This window comes from Nanorana parkeri, unplaced genomic scaffold (assembly GCF_000935625.1).
Source record: "Nanorana parkeri isolate BGI_ZX_2015 unplaced genomic scaffold, ASM93562v1 scaffold1901, whole genome shotgun sequence".
Classification (NCBI taxonomy): Eukaryota; Metazoa; Chordata; class Amphibia; order Anura; family Dicroglossidae; genus Nanorana; species Nanorana parkeri.
Window position 1 is genome coordinate 2,042 of NW_017308169.1, and position 22,626 is coordinate 24,667.

The 22,626-nt window shown below is 43.5% G+C and overlaps 2 protein-coding genes across 2 annotated transcripts in view; one reads left to right on the forward strand and one right to left on the reverse strand.

Moving 5' to 3' along the window:
- Positions 1 to 5,159: 5,159 nt before the first annotated feature.
- On the forward strand, positions 5,160 to 14,821 carry IL17D (interleukin 17D). Its single transcript, XM_018572012.1, has 3 exons — positions 5,160 to 5,519; positions 7,516 to 7,823; positions 14,446 to 14,821. The coding sequence occupies exons 1-3, from the start codon at positions 5,502 to 5,504 to the stop codon at positions 14,768 to 14,770; spliced, it is 651 nt and encodes a 216-aa protein (XP_018427514.1). The 5' UTR covers positions 5,160 to 5,501; the 3' UTR covers positions 14,771 to 14,821.
- A 4,101-nt stretch (positions 14,822 to 18,922) lies between these two features.
- EEF1AKMT1 (eukaryotic translation elongation factor 1 alpha lysine methyltransferase 1) overlaps positions 18,923 to 22,626 on the reverse strand; it is a 5,463-nt gene continuing 1,759 nt past the window's right edge. Inside the window, exons 2-4 of the mRNA XM_018572014.1 lie at positions 21,390 to 21,472; positions 20,551 to 20,828; positions 18,923 to 19,108 (exon numbers count right to left, since the gene is read on the reverse strand). Of these exons, the coding sequence (XP_018427516.1) occupies positions 18,978 to 19,108; positions 20,551 to 20,828; positions 21,390 to 21,472 (492 nt within the window). The 3' untranslated portion in view covers positions 18,923 to 18,977. The remainder of the gene's footprint in view (positions 19,109 to 20,550; positions 20,829 to 21,389; positions 21,473 to 22,626) is intronic.

Below are 22,626 nucleotides of genomic sequence, written 5' to 3' on the forward strand. Positions count from 1 at the left end.
TGTCTCCATGTAATCCCAGACAGACTCCATGATGTTGAGATCAGGGCTCCGTGGGGGCCAAAACCATAATGTCCTTGCTCTTCTTTAATTGAAGATAGTGCTTAATGACTGGCTATATGTTTGGGTTAGTTGTCCTGCTACAGAATACATTTGGGGCCAATCACAGACCTCCCTGATGGTATGGCATGATGGATGTATTTCTCTGCATTGAGGACATCATTGATCCTGACCAAATCTCCAACTCCATTTGCAGAAATGTAGCCACGGACTTGCAAGGAACCTCCACCATGCTTCACTGTTGCTGCAGAGACTCATTATTGTAACAGTCTCCAGCCCTTCAGCAAACAAACTGCCAAATATTTCAGATTATGACTCATCAGTCCAGATCACCTGCAGCCATTTTTTTGCGGCCAAAAAGCCATACCTCCGATGTGGAAACAAGGCTGGCTCCGGCCCCAGGACCCCTGCGGTTCAGTAGAACCGAAGGGCTGCTGTACGGGCTATTCACTATAGCCCGTACAGCTCCCGAACATGGCCGAGCGGCTCAGTCGAGCTGAACGCATATGCCTCGGCACTGAAAGCCGTAGCTGGCCGAGCGGCCGGCCGACAGCCTGCTTCTGACAGCTGGGCGGAGCCAGCCGTGATCTTACAGCTGGCTCCGGCCACTTGCAGAGAGATCAGTGTCCCTGGTTACCAGCTAACCAGGGACGCTGATCTCCAGAAAGTCTTAAGGTGCCCATACACTGTACGATTATCGTACGAGAATCGCGGGAAATCCTGTGATCGTACGATAATCGTACAGTGTATGGAAGGCGTGCGACCGTTTCTACTGTACGGTCGCAAGTCTTCTGTTGAACAAGCTGGCTTGAAAACGATTCTCGGCGGGTTAGTGGCCTGCTTGTTCGACACTGCCCGTTTGCCGTGATCGGAAGCCCACCCCTCACTGCGGTCATCGGAAGCCCGCCCCTCAGCGGGGCGGGCTTCCGATGATCGCAAGTACGATCTGCCTGTCCATGAAGGGCAGATTGTAGGAGCTTTTAATAAGCTTACGACCATCGCAAGACAAAAGGCTTGCGTATATCGGCTGAAATCAGCCGTACCAGCCTGAAGTGAATAGCCGTACCAGCCTGAAGTGAATAGCGTTTGGCTCACTTCGCTTTAGGTCGGTCATTCACTCGGCTGCCTACGGCAGCTTAGTGAATAGACCCCTATGTCATCATGTTTCCCCTCTAACTCTCCCAGATCGGCTTCCCTGAACCTCCTGTCCAGGAAGTTCCTGCACAGTCTGCAGGAGCTGTCCATCTACTAGCTTAGACAAGGGAGGAGGGAAGTTAAAGGAGAGCAGGGGGTGGGGAGTGTATTTCCTTGCTGTGCTTTTGTGTTTGTGGAGACAGTTTACTAGCACACACAAGGGTGGCTCAATAGGACCCTGCAAGGGAAAGGAGCCACCCTAATATAGGATATCAGGTCCAGTGTTCAGGGGACCAGCTGATTCCGCAGGAAACTAAAACATTTAAACATCAAGGAGCAGCATTCATTGTAAGTGATTTAATCAGATTTAAAACGGCTTAAAAACCTTTTGACTTTACTATCACTTTAGCGGAGCACCATTCTGGTGGCACGAGCAATGGGAAAAGTCAGTAGTCACAGTCTTCCTATACAGCCATGACTTGTTAGATTTGATGACAGGATCGTATTAATCTAATTTTTAGTGATGGAGCATGTCACCATCATAAGGCTTTATACTGGCCATGAAAGTTGTGAGGAACAGAGATCTCTGGAGAGAATATTTCCCCACCAGCATTCTATGGAGAAGTAAGAGGCCAGCCTGTAATGTTCCATGCCAGCACAGAAATAATACAAATGTTTGTGCCTATTGAAGTGGTTGAACTAAGTAGACAGGGCCCTGATGTAATGAAGAAATATAAAATCAGGGAGAAGGAAGGAGTTAACAGTCATTTCTATTCATTTTCCATAACCGCATGAGATTAGGCAATCGTTCGTTAGACTCTCGTCCCTGCATTCCCTATTAACAAAATAACAGGAGATGGTTCCAATTAACAGGTCAGTAATGCCTCACATATGTCTGTGACTGTAATGGAAACTCCATGTAAACTGGCTGAATATCATATAATCATCTTTCAGAGAGACTGGAAGTTTCCCATGATGTCAAATGTATGCGACATTACACGGTGATACATCACACCTGGGGCCATATGTTACAGGGCACATTAAACTCATATTTCCTAACCAAACACCTTTCCAAAAGATATGGATGACAAACCAGCAGGTTCATTTCAAGAGTATCTACAGGAAAACCCTTTTTTTTATAGTTTAGGATGGAGTAGTGAAGGGCTAGAACCCCTGCCAGGTTTTATAGCTATTAATATGAGAGAGAGAAGCTGGTTGCAGTGCAAATCTGCTCCAGTGTTGATAAATTCCCCCCAATATGTTCTAGCTGTATGTGTTCCCACTGGGGAGATGCACTTGTTCTGGTGACCATTATTATCACCTAGACTGAATGTGAGGGACAATCCCAGAAATGTGAGTTGTCACCAGAATATTCTATTGGGTCACTTGTTCTGGTTACATCCATATAAAAGGAGATTTCCCTCAGTGTGTTGTGTTTTCTCCCCACTTCCTGTTGTGACTACAGGATAGGAAGTGAAAGAATCTCTCCCCAATGAGACACTGATGGAAAAAAACATGACAATGGTTTTAACTGTTTCCTACTCTATGCAAAATGAAAAAGAAGTTTATGAAAGACCCCCTTTAATAAAGTGCCCACAGTAAATAATAGTATTAGACAAAATTACAAATAGGAACGCGCATCTCTTATTTGGAAAAATTCTCCAATTCAGCTCACTTTCCGGTCCAGCTATGTTGTCCTAGATTGGGCACTGCCTTCTCCAAACTCCTCACCCTTCTGTGAACAACCCTGTTCATTTTTTTTAATTTTGAAAGTTATCAATATATTTGATTAGGATTTGCCAAAGCCAGCTTATATATGAGCTCCAAGTGCAAACCTAATCTCACAGCACTTTTGCATTCCATTCAAATAGCCATAATGGGACAACACAGTGCAATGCACCAAAATGGATCCCACAGGAGCTACAGAAAACAATGGGTTTGGGTTTGTCCATTTATGTCTTGTGAAATGCAGCAAATGAATAACAGCACATGCAGTGACAACAACTTGTGACTACAAAGAATCGGTCCAGATTTGAGGATGTACAAGCAATTGTTGGGGATCTTTTACAAATCTGACACAGGCTACTGTAAGCAAGTGTGTGCATTTATTTGTTTCACATTTCTGCATGCTTGTGTCCCTATTTATTATGCATTATAAAAAGAGAGACAGAAGCATTAATAATAGACAAGGTTCCTATAGATTTACAAGGTCCCTATAGAATAGGGTCAAAACTAAATGACTGAGATGGTGGCCAGTCCACTGCCACGTCATTTAAACTGCACTCTAATTGGGGCCATCAAGGCCATCTCTTGCCTACCCAGATCAACAACTGCACTGGGCACATGCCAGATAGTTGCTGGAAATCATGTGGAATTCATTTCAAATGCTCACCAGCTCTATAGTGCCTGACATAAGATGGTCCAAAGCAGGCTAGCAACCTTAGCTAGGAATGGAAAGCAAAATGCTGAAGGAGGAAGGGATAGAAATAACAGCAAATGGCTCATCAACAACTCAAAAAACCCTATACATGCAGATATCATTCAGGTTCCAATGACCATCACAGAGACTCCATTTTAGACATTTAAAAGTTGACTTGAAGAACCTCAACCAGGAATATGGCCAGAGAAACAGCCATGATTTTACCACTGCCAGGTAGGTGAAAAAACTGTTCATACCACATAACCTCCAGATCTAGAGAGGACAAAGCTCTGGCTGAGGGAGGTTCTAAATTTATAGATAATTGCTCTTATAGGGGTAGAGGAGAAGTGGAGTCGTATATGTAACATGAAGCTGGTTACTGTAAAACAAAAAATTAATAAGGGAATTTTTTGTGCATTTACAAATAATTTTAATGATCCTTCTTAGGTATGTAAATGCAAGAAATGGAGAAGTCCTGTCTTTAATGGAAACACCAAGTTCAATGCCAATGCTAAGAACCAGCTACATAGTAATGCATTGGATTCTGGTGCATTAAAAGTCTTCTGTGTACCAGAGAAAAAGAGAAGGGGACATTATTGTTAGACCCAATCAAATCGCTGTTGTATTATTGTCAAACTTTCCCACCAACATGTGATGTACATGAACATGCTTACTCAACAGAAACTGTGCCAAGACCTGTGCCACTAAAGGGCTTGTTCTCACCGAGTCCATTGAGCTGTAGTTTTCTGCACACCACCGCACATGTATGTTGTGAAGAGGACTATCTGATTTCTACTGCATATGACTTGCTCACACCATACATGTGCTGTGCTGTGCAGAAAAATGCAGCACAACGGACATGGTGTAAACAGGCAACATGCAGTAACCAAAAGCAACTGATCGAAACGAATTTTCCTGCAGCCATGTCAGCATGAGGGTTGTTCACACCACTTCCAATGCAAGGACCAGCCAAAACAAGATTATTTTCAATTGCTCCAGTTCACACCATTGTGCTGCATTAATGTTGATTGTGTTTTTGTGTAGCACAGTTGGACACACTACCACACCTCAAAACGTACTGGGTTTGGGACACACTGGTTTTGGTAAAAAAAAATGAAGGTAAAAAATGCAACACAGCGCTTTTAAAAAAACACAGCACAACGATAATCAAAAATGTGCGTCAGTGCATAGACATGCGGTATAGACAGGTGATGTGGTGTGAACCTACCCTACAAAATCTGATTGGCAGCCGTGACTTACTGCACCACTCTTTGCTCCTTGTACTATTTATTAAATAAGCCTTCTGAAGTGTGTGCCGGTAACTGAGCCCTGGTATGGAGCCGTATTTAAATGAATGTTATGTAAGATGTTAGCCGGGACTGTCCTCTCCAGCTGTTGTAAGCCTTAAACACACCACCCCTGTGAGCCTCCCAGCAAGAGTGTTTGTGTGAAAGCTCCTGGTGTCCAGGGCATCTTTCCAACCCCAACCTAGGGAGAGAGAATGAGTGAAAGAGAGAGAGAGAGAGAGAGAGAGAGGGGGAAAGAGAACTGGGAGTGATTGGATGGTTGTCTCCATCTGCTGCCAGTTCTCAGGTCATTTCATTATCCAGCTTCTACCCAGAGCAGCCCTTATCTCCAGCTCTTTGCTATCCCCACCTGTGTTCTGCCTCTCTGTCCTCCTTCCTTCTGCTCTCATTATCCAGGGTATGGTAGAACACATTGCTGTTGCTCTGTGTCTCTTATGCAATCCATATCCTGTGCTATGTGAGCTTTCCTAGCTCTCTCCTTCCCATGTCCTCCTCCTGATCTCCTCATTCCAGCTTATTTCCTCCACCCAGCTTCACTGCAGCTCTACGCTCTCCACCACCAGTTCCGTCTTCATACCTCCAGGATGAGGCTACAGAACAAGGTGAGGATGGGGGAGGACCACAGGAGGGGATGGAGGTGTGCGAGTGCACAGGGAGGGGGAGGCTGAACATTTACTGATGGGTTTCAGCACTTAAGAGGGTTAATGTAGCCCGAGGCTGTGAAGTTTCAGGCTGCTCTGTACAGGACATGGACAGAGGAGGAGTATATGGTAGAGAATGTTCATAGGCTGTGTTTAAGTTCTATACATGACTGCAGGGTGCAAACATGAAGCCGATGTTAACCCCTAATAATTACATTTTGTTTGATAAAACACTGCGTATCGTAAACATTTAAAAATGTTTAACATTAAAGACTTGTTTCCATTTTTTCATCCGTTGAGCATCTTGGTACTGCTGATCTCCTGCAGCCACTTCCTGTCTACATGCATGTGCTCAACGATGGCTGCATGGCTTTTTCTCAGGGCAGGTTTCCTGATGGAGACCACAGCGGGCCATGGCTACCTAAGGTGTGGGAAACAGATATTTGTAGCCTCCATAGGAAACCTATGTTAGAGGGTGACAACACAGGAGTTCCACTTCGATAGAGGTTTGTCACCTTATACAGGAAGTGCTGATACTAAGACCCTTCATGGCAGGATCACCAGGTATTATAATGAAAGCTGCAGATTTATAAATATTATGAAATGTCATTAACATGCTAAAGCTCAGATGTGATTTTAGTAACTGAGTTTAAATATTATTTAAAGAAGAACTTCAGTTTGTTTTTTTTGTTATAAAACTTACCTTTGTAATGTGTGCTATATAGAGGTGCCTATGAGTCTACACACCTCTGAAGCGGCTGGGTAGGACTGGTGAAACCGGTCACGTGTGGCCACAGGCCCGCATATGCAGCCGTGGGGGCACTTCCCTCATTGATATAGAACTACTCTGGCCATGATACTCTGCCACTAAAGGAACTGGGCACTTGCTACGTGATTGAGAGAGACTTGTTTGCATTACTCTAGCCTAGGGACTATGTTGGGCATGCACCTTTGCCATCAAAGGACCTGTGAGTGGACATTTGGGATATGATTGAGAGACATTTTTATGCACTATTTATAATATCTGGATTAAGTGATTATTATCAAAGTTCCAGTGGACGCAGGGGGAATACTTGTCAGCCCTGAGACTGATTCTGTTATATGTATTGTGCAGGAGTGAACTGCTGTATTCAGATAGTAATGTATATGGCTGTGATGTGGGACTGATGGACCCCATTATTATATGTGGATTGATCCTATGAATTCAGGAACAAAGGGGTAACCTTATAGGTCCAGCTATTGGATCTATTTGTTACTATACTTCTGCTGGGAAGCACACTGCTGGACTATTTGAACTGTTGAATATAGTCCTGGCATGCAACACTGCTGTACTGAATCTTCTTGGCTTTGATGAATCTCCATTATTATCCCTTTGGGTAGTTGCACAATATAATATACTGAAACTTCAATCACTCCTTCTTGGCATCCCTTATGGTGGATGATATTCCTGGCATAACTACAAAAGCTACACTGATGGATGAGAGATCTTGTCACACCTAAACTCTGGATTACCAGATATGAGTTACTTAGTGACTACTGGATTATCTCTGCTGACATACAAAGTTCTTGGTGCACCTTATACAGATATAAGAGAGTCTGCAATTGTGGCCTTACTGCATTACTCCTACATTTGGCACTGGAATATTGATTATGTGCAGATATTGACACCATTGATATGCATTATGTGATGATGCAATTCCATGGTGATATCAGCTATATGGTTCATGCTGAGAAGTTGAAGGTGGTGACTAAGTGTACCGTTTCCACAATCTTAGTGTGAGCTACGTGTGTATGGCAAGCTTACAGGCACTCTTAGATGTTATATGTTCAAAGTCTCTTTTACAGAGTAAAAAATAGAAAGCATGGTGTAGAAAAATTAGACATTAAACTTTTTACTTGTTGACATAACATATCTGGTAGACTGGTAACTTGCATTGTACATAAACGTCTTTTGCAGGTGTGTCCAACAAAGGTGACTTTGATACTGTTTTTCGGTCTACTGATTGTCATCTCAGATGGTTCCAAACCAATCAAACGTACACCACCGAAACCCAAAGGCTGTGCTGACCGCCAAGAGGAGGTGTTGGAGCAGATGTATGGGCACCTAGCAGCCAGCATGCTCAGTGCCTACCACCACACACTGCAACTACAGCCACTGGAAAAGGAGAATATTACCTGCCCAGCTGGGATCCATGGAAGGGCCCAAGCGGAAGGCAAGCAGCAGCTGCCGGTCAATATAAACAGCATTTCTCCATGGGCATATAGGTGAATGAACATTTATATACTTTTGGTTGCTACTGTTTGTATTTTGCATTCAATAGTGGCCATATTTTTTTAATTCTTTTATTTAAAATTGTCATAAAAATATTAACAAAATTTGTTTTACACAAACAAAACCATCTCCAACAATGGTTCCAAAACATAATACACAAATCATACAAATCATACAGCTCATAATAAAAAAAAAAACAAAATCTTTATTCCACCCCTCCAAACCAAACATAAACCCCCAACTCAAAAATAGAAAAAAACACCATATTTCAAAACAGAATATGCATATATCCACTACATATAAACCTCTCGGACAACACACATATGTCCGCTAAGGCTCCGGGCAATTTCCTCAAGGCCTAGTGACCTGAAAAAAAGGGAATAAAAATTCAAAAAAGTTAAACCCAATCCCGCCATTTCTCCAGGTGCCAAATATGGCCTGCTGCCTCATCCCCAAATTTTACTTTATCATACCAAGCATAAAAGTATAGCTTCCCCCTAATCATCACCACACAATCCCTCACACTCACTTCTTCCTTCTTAAACACTACCAAATTCCTCACATCCCATAACACTTCTTTTACACAACACACCAACATCCATAACACCCTAAATCTCACTTTATCCAATGCGCACAACCCATACAACACCATATCATACGTAACATTCTGCACCCCAGTCAAACCTGCAATTAACTTCGCCAAACTTCTCCACACAGTTTTCACATACCCACATTCCCAAAATACATGCACTACAGACTCACAACAACCACACCCAGACCGCGGACACAACTCACTCCGCACAAACCTTCTCCGATACTGAAAGGCCCTGGTTGGTAGACACCCATGCACCGCCGCCCAGGCCACATCCTTTTGCCTATTTAAAATCTCACCCATTGCCACATTCTTCCACACCAACTTACATTCCGACATAAGCAACCCACCAATAGGCACCATCTCCTCCCGCTCATACAAAATCCCCATTACCTTCCGACTCTCCTTCCACACCTCACTAGACACCGACTCTAAACCATACAACCCCACATACTTCTCAATCCTAGCATAGTACCACGGAGCCTTAAAACATTCCGGCTTCTTCAAATCCCTATGATACGCAAAACATTTCCTCAACACCCTTCCTCCTAGATACCTAACCATACACCCCGCCACACCATCACTCTCACTCATCCTTACACAAACTAATATACTTCACCATCAAAAACCTTTCCACGTCCACCACATCCTTACCACCATTCGCCTTCATTCTCATCACCTTCCCACGCTTCACCTTTTCCATCCTGGAGGACCAAAAAAAGGAAAAAAACAATTTAACAATTTTCCTCAACACCCCATACATTGCTGGAAAAATAACATAAACAAACAACAACATAGGCAAAAGAACTGCCTTTATAATCAATACTTTCCCCTCCATAGACAAGGACCGCAAGGTCCAAAATTGAATCTTCTTTTGCACTTTAACAAACAACTCTTCCCAACATACCCTCCCAAACAAATCATCATCAAACCACACCCCTAACACCTTGATACTCCCTCGACACACCTTCCACGCACAAACCTCAGACACATCCCACTCCCCAAACAATTTACACTCACTTTTCTCCATATTAACACAAAAACCACTCGCCATACAAAATATCTCTATCAACAACTTCGCCCTCTTCAACCCAAACCCATTCTTACAAATCACCGACACATCATCCATATAACCAAAAACTTTCAGGCTCCTCCCACCACTCCCAGGCACTTCCACACCCCTCAGCAACTTATCCCTTCTCAGCATACCCATCAACGGCTCTATCACACATACGAACAACACCGGGGACAAAGGGCACCCCTGCCGCACCCCAGACCTAACACACACCTCCTTTGACAACCACCCATTCACCAATACCTTACTCACCATCCCCTTATACAAACACCTCATCCACTTCAACATCAACTCCGGCACCCCCATCCTAGCTAACACTTTAAACATAAACTCGTGTGCCACACGATCATACGCCTTTTCGAAATCAACCGCCACATTCTGTTTCCTATCCCTACTATCCCACAAGCAATCCCGCAAAACACTCAAACACTCAGCAAGCGATCTCCCCGGAACAGCACAAAACTGATCCTCCCCCACCATTCTAACAACAACCTCTCTCACCCTATCCGCAATCAACTTAGCAATGATCTTGTAATCTACATTCAAAAGCGAAATAGGCCTCCAGTTTTTCAAATCACTCTTTTCCCCTTTTTTATACAACAAAACAATCACCCCCTCCCTCATGGAATCCGACAAACAACCACGCTCCAAAACCTTCTTACACACATTCAAAACACTATCCCCAACAACATCCCAAAATGCTATATAAAATTCGACCGGCAAACCATCCCCACCCGGGGTCTTCCCTTTCTTCATTCCTTTCAACACACCCTCTACTTCACTCAACATCACGTCCGAAGTCAAACCCTCCCTATCCTCCTCATTCAAACACCCATCTACATAACGCAGCACATCATCCTCACCTCCCAAATCTCTCTCACTCTCAGTATACAAAGTAGCATAAAACTTTCGCACTTCCTCCACCACCTGCTTATTCCCACTCACCAACACACCGTCTTCACCAATCACACTCAACACCTCAGACTTCTTGTGAAACACCTTTTTAAAAAAATATTTAGTACATTTTTAATCCTTTTCCCGCACCGTTGCTTTCGTCTGCATAATAATTTTCCGCCCCTCTGCCTCTAAAAATTTCCGCAGTTTAGCTTTCGCAATCGCAATATCGTCGTACACATCCTCCCCCAATTTCCTAAGTTCCTCCAAATATTCTAACCTCCTTTGCCACGCCTCGTACGCTTCACGCTCCTCTCGCGCCCTAGCACACCCTTTCTGAATAAAAAACCACTTAGTCTTCAACTTTACCCATTCCCACCAAGCAACCGCATCCTCAAAATCCCCAACCTTCTTACATAACCACCCAAAAAAACTTACATACTCACACTTCACCACCTCATCTTCCAACAAAGCCACATTCAACTTCCACACACCCCTCCCATGCACAGCATCCGTCCTTACTTTCAAAACACATTCCACACTCCCATGATCCGAAAAAGCCACACGATTTACACTAAAACCCCCCACCTCCCAATTCCTGGAGACAAAAATAAAGTCAATGCGGGATTGGACATTCCCACGGTCACTAAAATAAGTACAGCCTTTATTCTTGCCCACATCCACCAACCCAAAGGTCTTACAAATGTCCAGTAATTCTTTACCGGAACTATCAACCGCCCCACCACCCCCACCACCACACCTCCCACCGACTTCAACAATACAATTAAAATCCCCCACCACCATCACAGGCTCTCTACCTGCCAAAAAAACCCTCAATTTCTCAAACATAAACAGCCTATCACTCCTAGCGGCAGGCGCATATACATTGATCAACTTGAATAAAACTCCATTATGCTCCACTTCTAAAAATAAACATCTCCCCTTCACAATATGGACGCATTTCAGGATTTTGAAATCATAACCCTTAACCAGTTGACATCCGCGGTGTTAAACCCCCTTCCCATCCAGGCCATTTTTCAGTATTCAGCGCTGCGGTACTTTAACTGACATTTATTCCGTCATGCAGCGCTGTACTGAAATGAATTTTATACCCTTTTTTGGGGACAGATAGAGCTTTCTTTTGGTGGTATTTATTCACCACTGATGGAGACGGCAACCCGCAGATGCAGCAGTGCCGTCCGTCCGTTTTTCTACTACGGGCGGACGGCAAGAGGTTAAACAGAACACCAACCCCCCAACACTTATTTGGACTAACCAAAAACACAGAGGGACCCAAGGACCAAGGCGCAACCTTCGGCACCTCCTCCAGGTTACACTCCTGGAGGCAAAAAATCTGACAGCTTTGAAATGATAAAAGCCTAAAAATAGCCGCCCGCCTAAACGGGGACCTAATACTCCTAACATTTAGTGAAAAAACCCGCAAATCCATAGCCCAAAAAAGGAGGGGAGGTGAACCAAAAAAACACTAAACCAAAAAACCTAAACCAAAACAACAGACAAGCAAAAACAAAACAAACAAAAGGCATAGAGCAAGAAGAATGCATTAAGCCATCAGCAGCCCTAATCATCAACGCGGGGCCGATTTCCCTCTTGCCTTTGCCCCACTAACATACGGTTCCCTTCCCTCCCGCACACCCTTCATCTCACTCTTCCTCTCCTTCTTCTTCTTCTTTTCCGCCTTTTCTTCTTTATCACGGAACCCCATGACTTGCTCCAGGGATGACACCTGGCTCAAAAAGGACTGAGCCGAAGAATCAGAGTCTGCCACTTGCTCAGCACTCGCAGTACTTGGATCACTAAAAAATTCCTCGATATTCGCTGAAGGAGCTACCTCCTCCTCTGCCATCCTGCGCTTCAGCGTCTCCCGGCTCAGGTCCATTTCCTCCTCGGCACTGGCTCCACCTTCTTCCCCCTCAGCCATCCAGGCCTCTAGGACCTGCTCCAGCGGAGGAGTAGCAGACCCGTCATCATCCGCAACAGCCTCCACAGGGGAAGGGCCCGCCACAGCCTCCACAGAGGAGGGTTCCCGCACTTCACAAGCCCCCGGCCTTATTTCCACCTCAGGCACCAACGGTCTGACCCTCTTCTCAGGGGACTCCTCGATAACATCGGAAGAAGACCGCTTCGTGGCCGGACCACCAGGTTCAGGAGCAGACACACTCTCGCGGGGCACCTCGCTGCCCACAGAATCCTGGTCAGATAGCAGGGACACTCTCCGCCTGGACACTTTCGGACACCGCCTAGCCAGGTGGCCCTCCTCATCACAGAGGTGGCACCTACGGCCCGCAGAACACTCCATGGTCTTATGCCCAGGCCTAAAACAATTGCGGCAAACAATCCCAGCATCACACTCGTCTCTAGTGTGACCAAACGCAAAGCAGTTGCGACAAAATTGAGGCTGACCCGGGTACCATAATACCCCACGATTGCTGCCAATTGAAAAACTCTGAGGAGGGTGACAGGAACCCCCAACACCCCCCACATCCGACTTCAGCTTCACGAAAAATTTTCGCTGCCCATTATAAGTCCCGAAGACATTTGTTAGCCTGACCGCACGGGACACAAACTCACAATACCGCCCTAAAAAGGCCTGTACCTCTTCATCCCTGACAAAGGGATTAAACATGTGGACAACCAACGGGACCCTGGATCTGGTTTCACTTGACAGAAAAGTGATACCGTCCACAAGAGGATCATCCTTTTTCTCCTGTATCCGGAGCAAACAGGTCTGGAATTCCGCAATACTAAAAAAAGAAACATCAAAAAACCCACCACTGGGGAAACATTGAACACAAAAAATAGCGCTGCGTGCCATGCCAAGAAGATCCTCCATGATCCTTTTCTGTACTGTGTACAGGCCCACAGTTGCCCTCATGCCAGTTGGTAAAACCAACCGCACAGTGTTCGGCGCCTCCGGAGGCCCGACCGTCATACTGGCGCCCTACCGACCTAAGGAACCTCCACACAAGCCATCTGGGGACCGGCTGGAGAAGGGTGATCGCCTCCCGTTGCCTGGGGACTAAGCCTGCTTGGCCAATAGCAGCAAGGGGGGGACCCTCCGAAGAGAGCACACAACCCAAGGCCGACCCCTGCGTACCCCAGGCACCTTCTGACTAAGAAACAAGGCAGTCAATACTACACTTGATCTAATCATATCTAATCTAATCATAATGGCTAGTCATTCAACAGGAACAAAAATATGCATGTCATGCGTAAAGACTATTGTGACCTACATGTGTTACATGTGTGTTCCAGGTTAGTGAGACCTGATAACTAGTTAAGCGAGGATAAGAATGCACTTTCACAAACAAGTCAGCAATGGCAGCTGACATATTTAGGTTCTGATGCCTTGGATATAGCACAATATATCTGGACGTGACTCAGCTGGGTTTGCACCAACCATGTATAACTGGATTCCCATTAAATGCAGCACATAAAACATGTAAGGATATGTTTTTACAACTCTCTCTCTCTCTCTCTATATATATATATATATATATTATATATAAAATTTATTTTAGTTTAAAGGATATGCTGACATGAGGTGAGCCAGGAAATTATATATATATATATAGTTCTCCTGTTCAAAGGATAACAAGAGGCTGGTAGTAAGGTGCATAGGCACATTAAGGTATTGACACTAGATGCATAGAATAGATTTATTTATTTTTGCACTACTTGCATTGGTTGGTGTTTTTTTAATACCTGCGTGATCTTCTGCTTTAATTCAACCCTGATCCATACTAGCCAATCTGCATTTAACGTATCATGTGTTCTATTTTGAGATAAGACATTCATTTTAGCTTCTCTCTCTAATACAGATAAGTAAATAGCTAATCAAACGTGAAGGCCGAAGTAGCTCCAAATAGGTCACATTTAACGTGAACCGTTACGGTTGCCACCCTGTGCTTGATCAGAACCATGATTTTGAAATACAGCCAAATTAGGAATTGACACTTTGATTATAGTTAGAGTAATCTAGAACAGCATTTGATGTACCAGACTATCATAAATATTTGTTTTCTACTCCTAGGATTACATATAACCCCATGAGATACCCCAAGTACATCCCAGAAGCATATTGTCTGTGTAAAGGTTGCCTGACAGGTCCCTTTGGAGAAGAGGACTTCAACTTTCGAAGTACACCCGTCTACATGCCCACTGTCATACTTCGACGTACAACTTCATGCACAGGGGGTCGGTATGTCTATGTTGAGGACTACATTACAATTCCAGTGGGCTGCACCTGTGTGCCAGAATCAGAGAAGGAGATTGAACCAGATAGTGTTAACTCAAGCCTAGAGAAAGAAAAGTTCAAAGTTCCCATAGAGAAAACGGAGAAACCAAGATCCATCTGAACGTGGAGATGACATGACAAGCAGGACATAGGAAAGAATGATGTCTCTAGGTAGTCTTTCAATATTTCCATCATACAGATCTTTTTCCTCTAGACATATGAGGACTACTCACTTCGGGTGAAACTGTTGGAGAAAATACAGTATACTTATGATGGACTTAAATGGGTACCATATTGAAGTGTTCAAGGGAGCGTCTCTTAGTAGAGCTGTAGGAAATGAAGAAATAACCGCTCCTACACCAATGACTACTAAGACAGCAGCCACTCAACATATAGTTATCCTAATGGATGATTCATAAGCTGTTCCTTAATTTGTGGTGGTTGAGCAGGATGAGGCCTAGGAACTTTGTGTGCCTCATCCAGTACAGCTACATAAACCAGACCTGGGGAAATAGAGCTGCTGCTGTTCATGGAAACTAAACAGGGTTTATATTTCACTCTGGGTGAAACAGAGACATTTATTGCGGGCAACGGCATCGGGTATGGGGGGCAACACTGACAATAGACTGTAGAGACCTACCGGTAGTAGAGAAATGTTGTCCATGCAAATTTGATCCTCTTGCTATACTGTCACACTGACAAAAGAAGGGGCCCTATGTTTGTGGATGGACTGGTAACTGGTAGGACTGGACATCCTACCAGTCAGTGAAAAGATAATCTTGGGGCCTGGATTAGTACTCATGCATTGTACCTTACACTTTGCCGTGCTCTAGTTTATCAGGAGCCTTGTGTCAATGTGATGTCTGAGATCAATTACTCTATGCTGCTGCCTGTAACCGGCTACAAATTGTACATGATGGTACACATGGGCATGCAGAAGATGTAAAGGAAACGCAAGGTGCTCCGACTCTTGTCAAATGTGCCTGGAAACTATACACAAAGCAATCCTATATTACTTGTTAGATAGCAAGGCTATACAATTATTTTCTTTTAAAAATAAATACCTTAATTCAAGTACTATTCTGTTATTTTTACTAGACATTTTGTATTATTACTGACCTCCAATAATATGCTGACCATAAACAAGCATCTTAGGAAACACAAAAATACAACAGCAAAATGATTGCCAAAAATGCGCTTACTAATTACAGTGAGGGATTACCATACCTGAAACGAATAGCAATAGTCATGAAAATAAGGTGTAAAGCAAAAAATCGCAGGTATTAAAATATATCTAGTAATATAATAAGGTCATAAGCCAATCTCTCAGCACAGAAACCCTGCAATGCCAGTGTTTAGAATTACAACAGCAAAAGCCAAAGTGCAGTAAATGTCTGGCATTTCCAGTGAAGAAACCTGTATATTCTCAGTTTTTAATCTTAAAGTGGACCGGCTCTCCAAAAGTGAAGATGTTTTATCTTACCAAGAACATCTAAAAATGGTAACTGCCTAAAAAGTATGGAAGCGTTAAAGTTTTGTAATAAAGTACTTCTAAAAAAACAACAATATACGGTACTTCCTGTGGCTAGGCAGTCCTCTGCATTGAATCCCATATGTGTAGTGTAAGATCTAAGGCACTGCTGTCTCTGGCTTCTTATCCTGCAGGACCTGGAGTTCAAGGATCTCCCTGCTTCTGCTTCATGCAATCTGTGGATGTTTGTTTTCTGCTGCTTTTTATCAGCCCACCAGTCATCAGAGGGGCAGCTCTGGCATGAGGAAGCAAAGCCCTGCTACTCTAACAAGATGGCTGCCTCCACAGAGACACAGTGTGGAATAAAATATGGCAATCAGTAATGGGAAAAAAGATCAATTGCAGGGACCCTATTGGCCAGGGGTAGGCAACCTCGGCACACCAGCTGTGGTGAAACTACAAAACCCAGCATGCCTGTCTATCAGAATCTTATAATGTCTCATGTGATTTGCAGAGGATGCCTACCCCTGCTTTGGCAATACTAGTGACTAGTCCTTTGGCCCCCTGCTTGCTTTTTTCGGGCACACTTTCTGGTATGGGAGGGTGCCTAGCCAAATCTTTGCCTACAGTCTCATAACTGTGTATCTGCAATGTGAATCTAAAGCAACGCTGCCTCTGACTGATAGTTTCAGTGATGTCATTATTGTACTGCTGGGGGGAAAGATCAGTAGCAGGGAGACCACAGGGAATAATGCTGACTAGTCCTTTGCCCACTGCTGGACTTTGTTTGGGGCACAGCGTACCGCAATCAGAGTTCAGGCAGACACAATAATCTTCACTTATAGAATAATCTACTGTATACTGTAAATATCCATGTAACTGAAGCTGCAAGGTTCAATTCTAATTCACAAATCATCAGGTATCTCCATTGTAATTCACCAACTGTATAGTAAGTTAAAAATTGTATTTCACTAGTCTTCCTAAATCAGATCAAGTTCTCCCAGTGTGTAAATGCAGATTGTTGTATACATCCATCTTTCTGCCTGAAACAACATTACATTAAGGGACCGTAATAGACAGGGGTACAGGTACTCCTAGAATGAGATCCTAACAGGTTGGACTTGATGGACTATACTGGAACATCTTCATGCCTGCACATATGGTGATATCAGAACACATATTATAAATTCAATAGCGAGTCCATGAATCCTCCTGCAATGGAATGGCCTTGAGAGACAAGGTTTGCTCATACACTTCTAGGAACAACAAATATACAGGGATCTCTAATGTGAGAATTCCAGACATTTCGTGTATCTTATGTCTGATTGACCTTGACAGTTGCATTTCCCAGCACCAACGTAAGATAATGTAGTAACAACATGGCCATATTTTTAAATAGGAGTGTGGGATGTTAACTGGACAAAGGTTGGACTGCCACTGTATATTAATAATTATGATTTGCACGTTGGTAATACCTGAAAGTTTTCCTTTTTGCCATTTCATCCTGAGAATTGTTATAGTCAAACATCTACAGTAAATGACCTCTGCCCGTCATCTGCAGCACTGGGAGCGCTATGCTATTTCTCGCACAGCTCAGATAGACAGAAGTGAATCATTTCACATCAAGAGCAAGGATCAGTCATGAGCTCTTTAAACGACTCCTCCATGGCTATTTTTTATGAGTTCAAAGAAGTCCTCCCTGCGAAGCAAAAATGAATACAAACTAAAAGATCTTCTACCTTCAACACTTCCGCGTGTCCCCCTCTGCGCTCTATGGCTTCTTCCACCAGCCCCATGTTACTACTACGTCCTGTAGTTACACATGGGCTGACACATGGGACCATAGAGCAAAGCAAGGGACTCCTGAATCCAAGACTCTCAGAAGTGTCACATGTAGATCTTTCATTGCTTGCTTTGCAGAGAGAACCTCTTTAGGGCCTGTAGAAATTGAGACAGAGTTGATTTAATTGTATCTGTCCTAAACCGCCATATGCTTGTCTAAGAGGCATTCATGTCCATGTTTATTCTGACAATATATTTTATTGATGAGCATTTTCTACACTTGGGTCAGTCAGGTGCTGCCGTCACAATCTTTGTCCTATCCCGAGCAAAGAAATATTTTTATTTTCCATAACATATTGTGGGCCAATATTCTCAGGTTGCTGGGGCCCTCTGCAGGTCTCAGGCAGCACTCACACTGCTAGATAACTGATCAGTGAGCAATGAAGATTTGTATCTTTTTACTTCTGCTCAGAACATGAGAAAACATATATTAATGGTAGAATAAGGTCAATGAAAAGTCAAAATGAAGTGAAATATAATCTCCATTCACAAAATCACCACAGACAACCCGACTTCAAATAGTTTCTGAAATGTATTCCCTTTTATTGTTGTAACGTCAGGTGTGAGACTGATCACACAGAGAATGACACGTGTGTTCTCATTATAATAAGCGGATCTTAAAAGGAAGTCCCCACCACAACCTTGGAGGGATAAACAGAATTACAGAATGTATGAGCATCACACTCTGCTGCAGTTGCAATGAATGCAACAATGTACAAAATAATTTGCAGGTAAAGGAAACTATGTTGTTCATAGAAACCGGTTTCCAGCCGTCATTCTTCCAGTGCAGGATTAAGAACGTGGACCAAACTGTGATTGGTTGTTCTGGGTAATAAAGAAAATTCCCTTCTTCTGGGCTTTATATACAAGACATCAAATATGTTGGTAGAGAGATCTTTAGTACATGGATTTTTCACATGATCTTGAGCTGGGCTTACAGTTTTTTGCAAGCACCCACTGGGTCTCAATGCCGTCTAGGCCTCAGGCTGTTTCTGGTTTTATACAGCCACATCCACTAGGAGTCCAGTCCTATCTCATAGTTGGAATAACATCTGAACTCATTGGCTAGTGATCGTGTGTGCTTTGGGATAAAATGACAAACCTTCAAGCCAAGTATTTTCATCACTAAATCCTCCATAACAGCACCTGAAACACAAATGTTATAGGCAACATGAATACAGTAATTATGTTTCCATGTTATGTGAGACAGAAAAGCCATCTTTTCTACATTCCAAATAATTTCTCTCATCATGAGCTTCATTTAACCCCTTCGTGACTGACGACGAACAGTGTACGTCGCCAGCATCGGGGCTGTTTAAACAGACTCCCGGCGGCTATTGCCACCAGGACTCTGTTTAAACTTGTAAAGCCGACTGTCGGCTTTACAACAGAAGCGATTCTGGCGACTTACCTGTCGCCAGATCGCTTCTGTGTCCCGTAGAAGGGGACACAGAAGGGGCGATCTGCACTTCAATAGCTTATTTCCAGTGTAAAGGTGACACTGGGGGTCTTTTGGACCCCCAGCATCACCTTAAAGAGTACCTGTCACCACCATCTGCTATCACATGGGGGGGGCTTGTAAGCCCCCCTATGTGATAGCAGTCAAAGTAAAGTAAAAAAAAAAAAAAGTTTTTTAAATTAAAATTAAATAAATCTAATAATAATTTTAAAAAAAACCTCAAAACACCTGAAGAATGCCTGCATCCAGTCAGGTTGTTCAGGTATTTTGACAGCCAGCGGGGGCGACTAGCAAGATACTGAAGCTTGGCCCAGCGGGAGATTCCTCTATCCACACAGCTTAGCGTAGATGGAGGAATCTGTTGCACTCTTTCCATCTGACCATAGAAAATCTGCAGATAATCTATAGGTGTATGGCCAGCTTTAGTCTCTCTCTGTTCACTTTCAAACTGCTCAGAGTAGTCTGGATTCTGTACAGATGTCTCCAGCAAAGAAACAGCTAAAAGGTAAGAAATATATTCATTTATAGGTGTGCTGTGTGGGGTTTTATCACATTTGAATGTAAAAGTGAAACTGCACTCTACATCAGATACATGAATTCCAGACACATCAAAACAAAAAGTTGTTCAGCTCCAGCCTGAGTAGAAAGGCCTTTTCCCTAGAAGTATGCTGCTGAGTGGAACCCTTGCTCCTCCCTGTGTGAAAGCAGCAATCTGTCTGCAGAAGACAGTCTAGAAAGCTAGAGCTCTCCAATCAGCAGGGAGTGTGATCTTTGCCTATTGCATAGCTATCTGTCTGCCTCAGGATGGAGGCTGGCATCAGATCTTGCTCCCCAGCTCACCGCCATCTTTTACATACAGGATACGAGCAGGGAAATCAGTGAACATAAGTCTTGCGTTTACTGATCTACTTGGGGCTTTGAATGAACCCTAAAGCCATAAGACCTGATGCATTCATGCCTGATGTGTTCATGTTTCACCTGATGCTGGAGATGAAGGAGACCGAGGTCCCTGTGTCCAAGACCAAATCCTTGTGACCAGGCATAACTATAGCATTTTGCAATTTGTCATGTGATCCATATATACACTACAAAGTAACAAGTTACAGGAATTCTCTGGATTAGAGCATACCGGTGCACAGTAAGATCTTCCCCTTAGTCAGGTACCGGATAGTATCCGCAGTCTTACTTAGACATTCTTCAGACAGGAATGGTGGATCTGCCAATACTATATCACAACTACGCGGCTGCAGCCTGTCTGGTAGGTCCAATGGATTATTGTAGTCGTAGAAGATGAAATCATCGCCATAGACTGAGAACCTCCTATCATATTCCAGTAAACAGATGGACACATCTCCAGCCAGTCCTTTAAGCTTCTGGTAAATGCTGGGAGCGCTCACACAGGCTATCCTGGAAACATACAAAATCACAGCAGTCACTAGAGGGCTTATCAGCAAGGAACAGAACTTGACAACTGATTTAATCTAAGCAGGGAATGAACCTCACAACTGAGAAAAGACAACAGGCTGCATGACTGAAGAAAGAACCAATCAAGTTCCTGCTACCCGCCATACTGCATTAGGACCACATAAGGAAGGATATCATTGGGCGCTGATCACTGGGACGTTCATTGACTTTTGACCATGAAGACCTGACACTGGGATTCAAAGCAAACAGCTAAATATACATTTTAAATACATACAGTACATACCACGTGCTTTAGCTCCAAAAAAGATTGCCATACTGCAGGTGACAAATCTACTTTCTTGTTCAGCAATCCCTCAACCTTCAGCCTAATGATCAATGAACCAGGAGCTGAACTATGAAGCGGTTAGGATGAACCAGGAATCACTATTGTGAACGGACATTCTGGCTATGCAGATAATAGTAACTAGTAAAGCGAAAACATCTCTCAGAATTATAAATAATGCTTATTTGCAAAAATAACTTGAATTGTAGGAAAAGTCATACCTCCCATTTTCACCGGAGGCCTCCAATGCTTCTTTGGCCAGACACAGTGCAGTTTCATTGTCGTACCAAAACTGACTTAACTGCTGTTTAGGGGAAGAAAAACAATAGTAATGCACAGCGCCCCTGAAGTACTTAGTATAACCCCAGCAGTATTTATTGTCACGACTGTAAGACCTTATACATATCGTCTTTAGCATGTCGAAGACCGACGTGCACAATAAGCTTTTACAGTGCATTTGCAAGCTTTTAGAAAATTTCAAGCAGTTTTATTAAAACTTTTATAGCAACCAAGAGTTCCAGTTTTGGGGTTAAATATACATTTTAATAGGAATGCTGTCACTTTACGCAAGCTGCCAACACGCTACAGCAGGCTTTCAACAAGCTTCAAATCGCGCTGAAGCCTACTGAAGTCTGTTAGCAGGCCTTTCAAAGTGACGGCACCTACATTATGATCTTTGACTGTCCAAAACGCGAGCTGAAGAGTGCTTTAACCGCTTGAAGACCAGGTGTTTACACCCCCTTCCTGGCCAGGCCCTTTTTCAGTATTCAGCGCTGCGGTACTTTGACTGACGTTTATTCTGTCATGCAACGCTTTACTGAAATGAATTTTATACAATTTTTTGGGGACAGATAAATATAAAAGTCAGGGTCACGTCGGGTAAATAGACACCAAACATGTCAAGTTTTAAAATTGCGCGCACCCGCAGAAAACTACCATACCCAAAATTGGCCATAGGCGACGCTTTAAAAGCTTTTACCGCTCATCAGTTTAGTGTTATCAGTGATTGATGGCCCTAGACTTATTGCTCTCACTCCGACGTTCGCGGCAATATGTAACATGTGCGGCGTAATGGGCGCAATCGTCTTTTTTGCACGTATGCGTCCCCGACGCATGTTTGCATGCCTGTATGTATGGTTGGGGACTTTAAAAATGTTTTTGTTTTTTTATTCTTTTTTATGTGTAACTTCAAATTTTGGGGGGTGGACTTAAATTTTTTTTTTCACTAAACTTTTTTGACATCACATACGGGGGCTAATAAAAACCCCCTATGTGATAGCAAAATATGTGACAGGTCCTCTTTATGGAGACATCAGGGGTCGTCTCCAAGACCCCTAAATGTCACCTAGGACCCCCAAAAGAAGCTGATCAAGCACAGATCTGCTCCATCAGCTTCTGAAGCTGGAGAGTGACACAAGAATGTGGACGTGATGTATTATACAACACTTCCGCACTCTT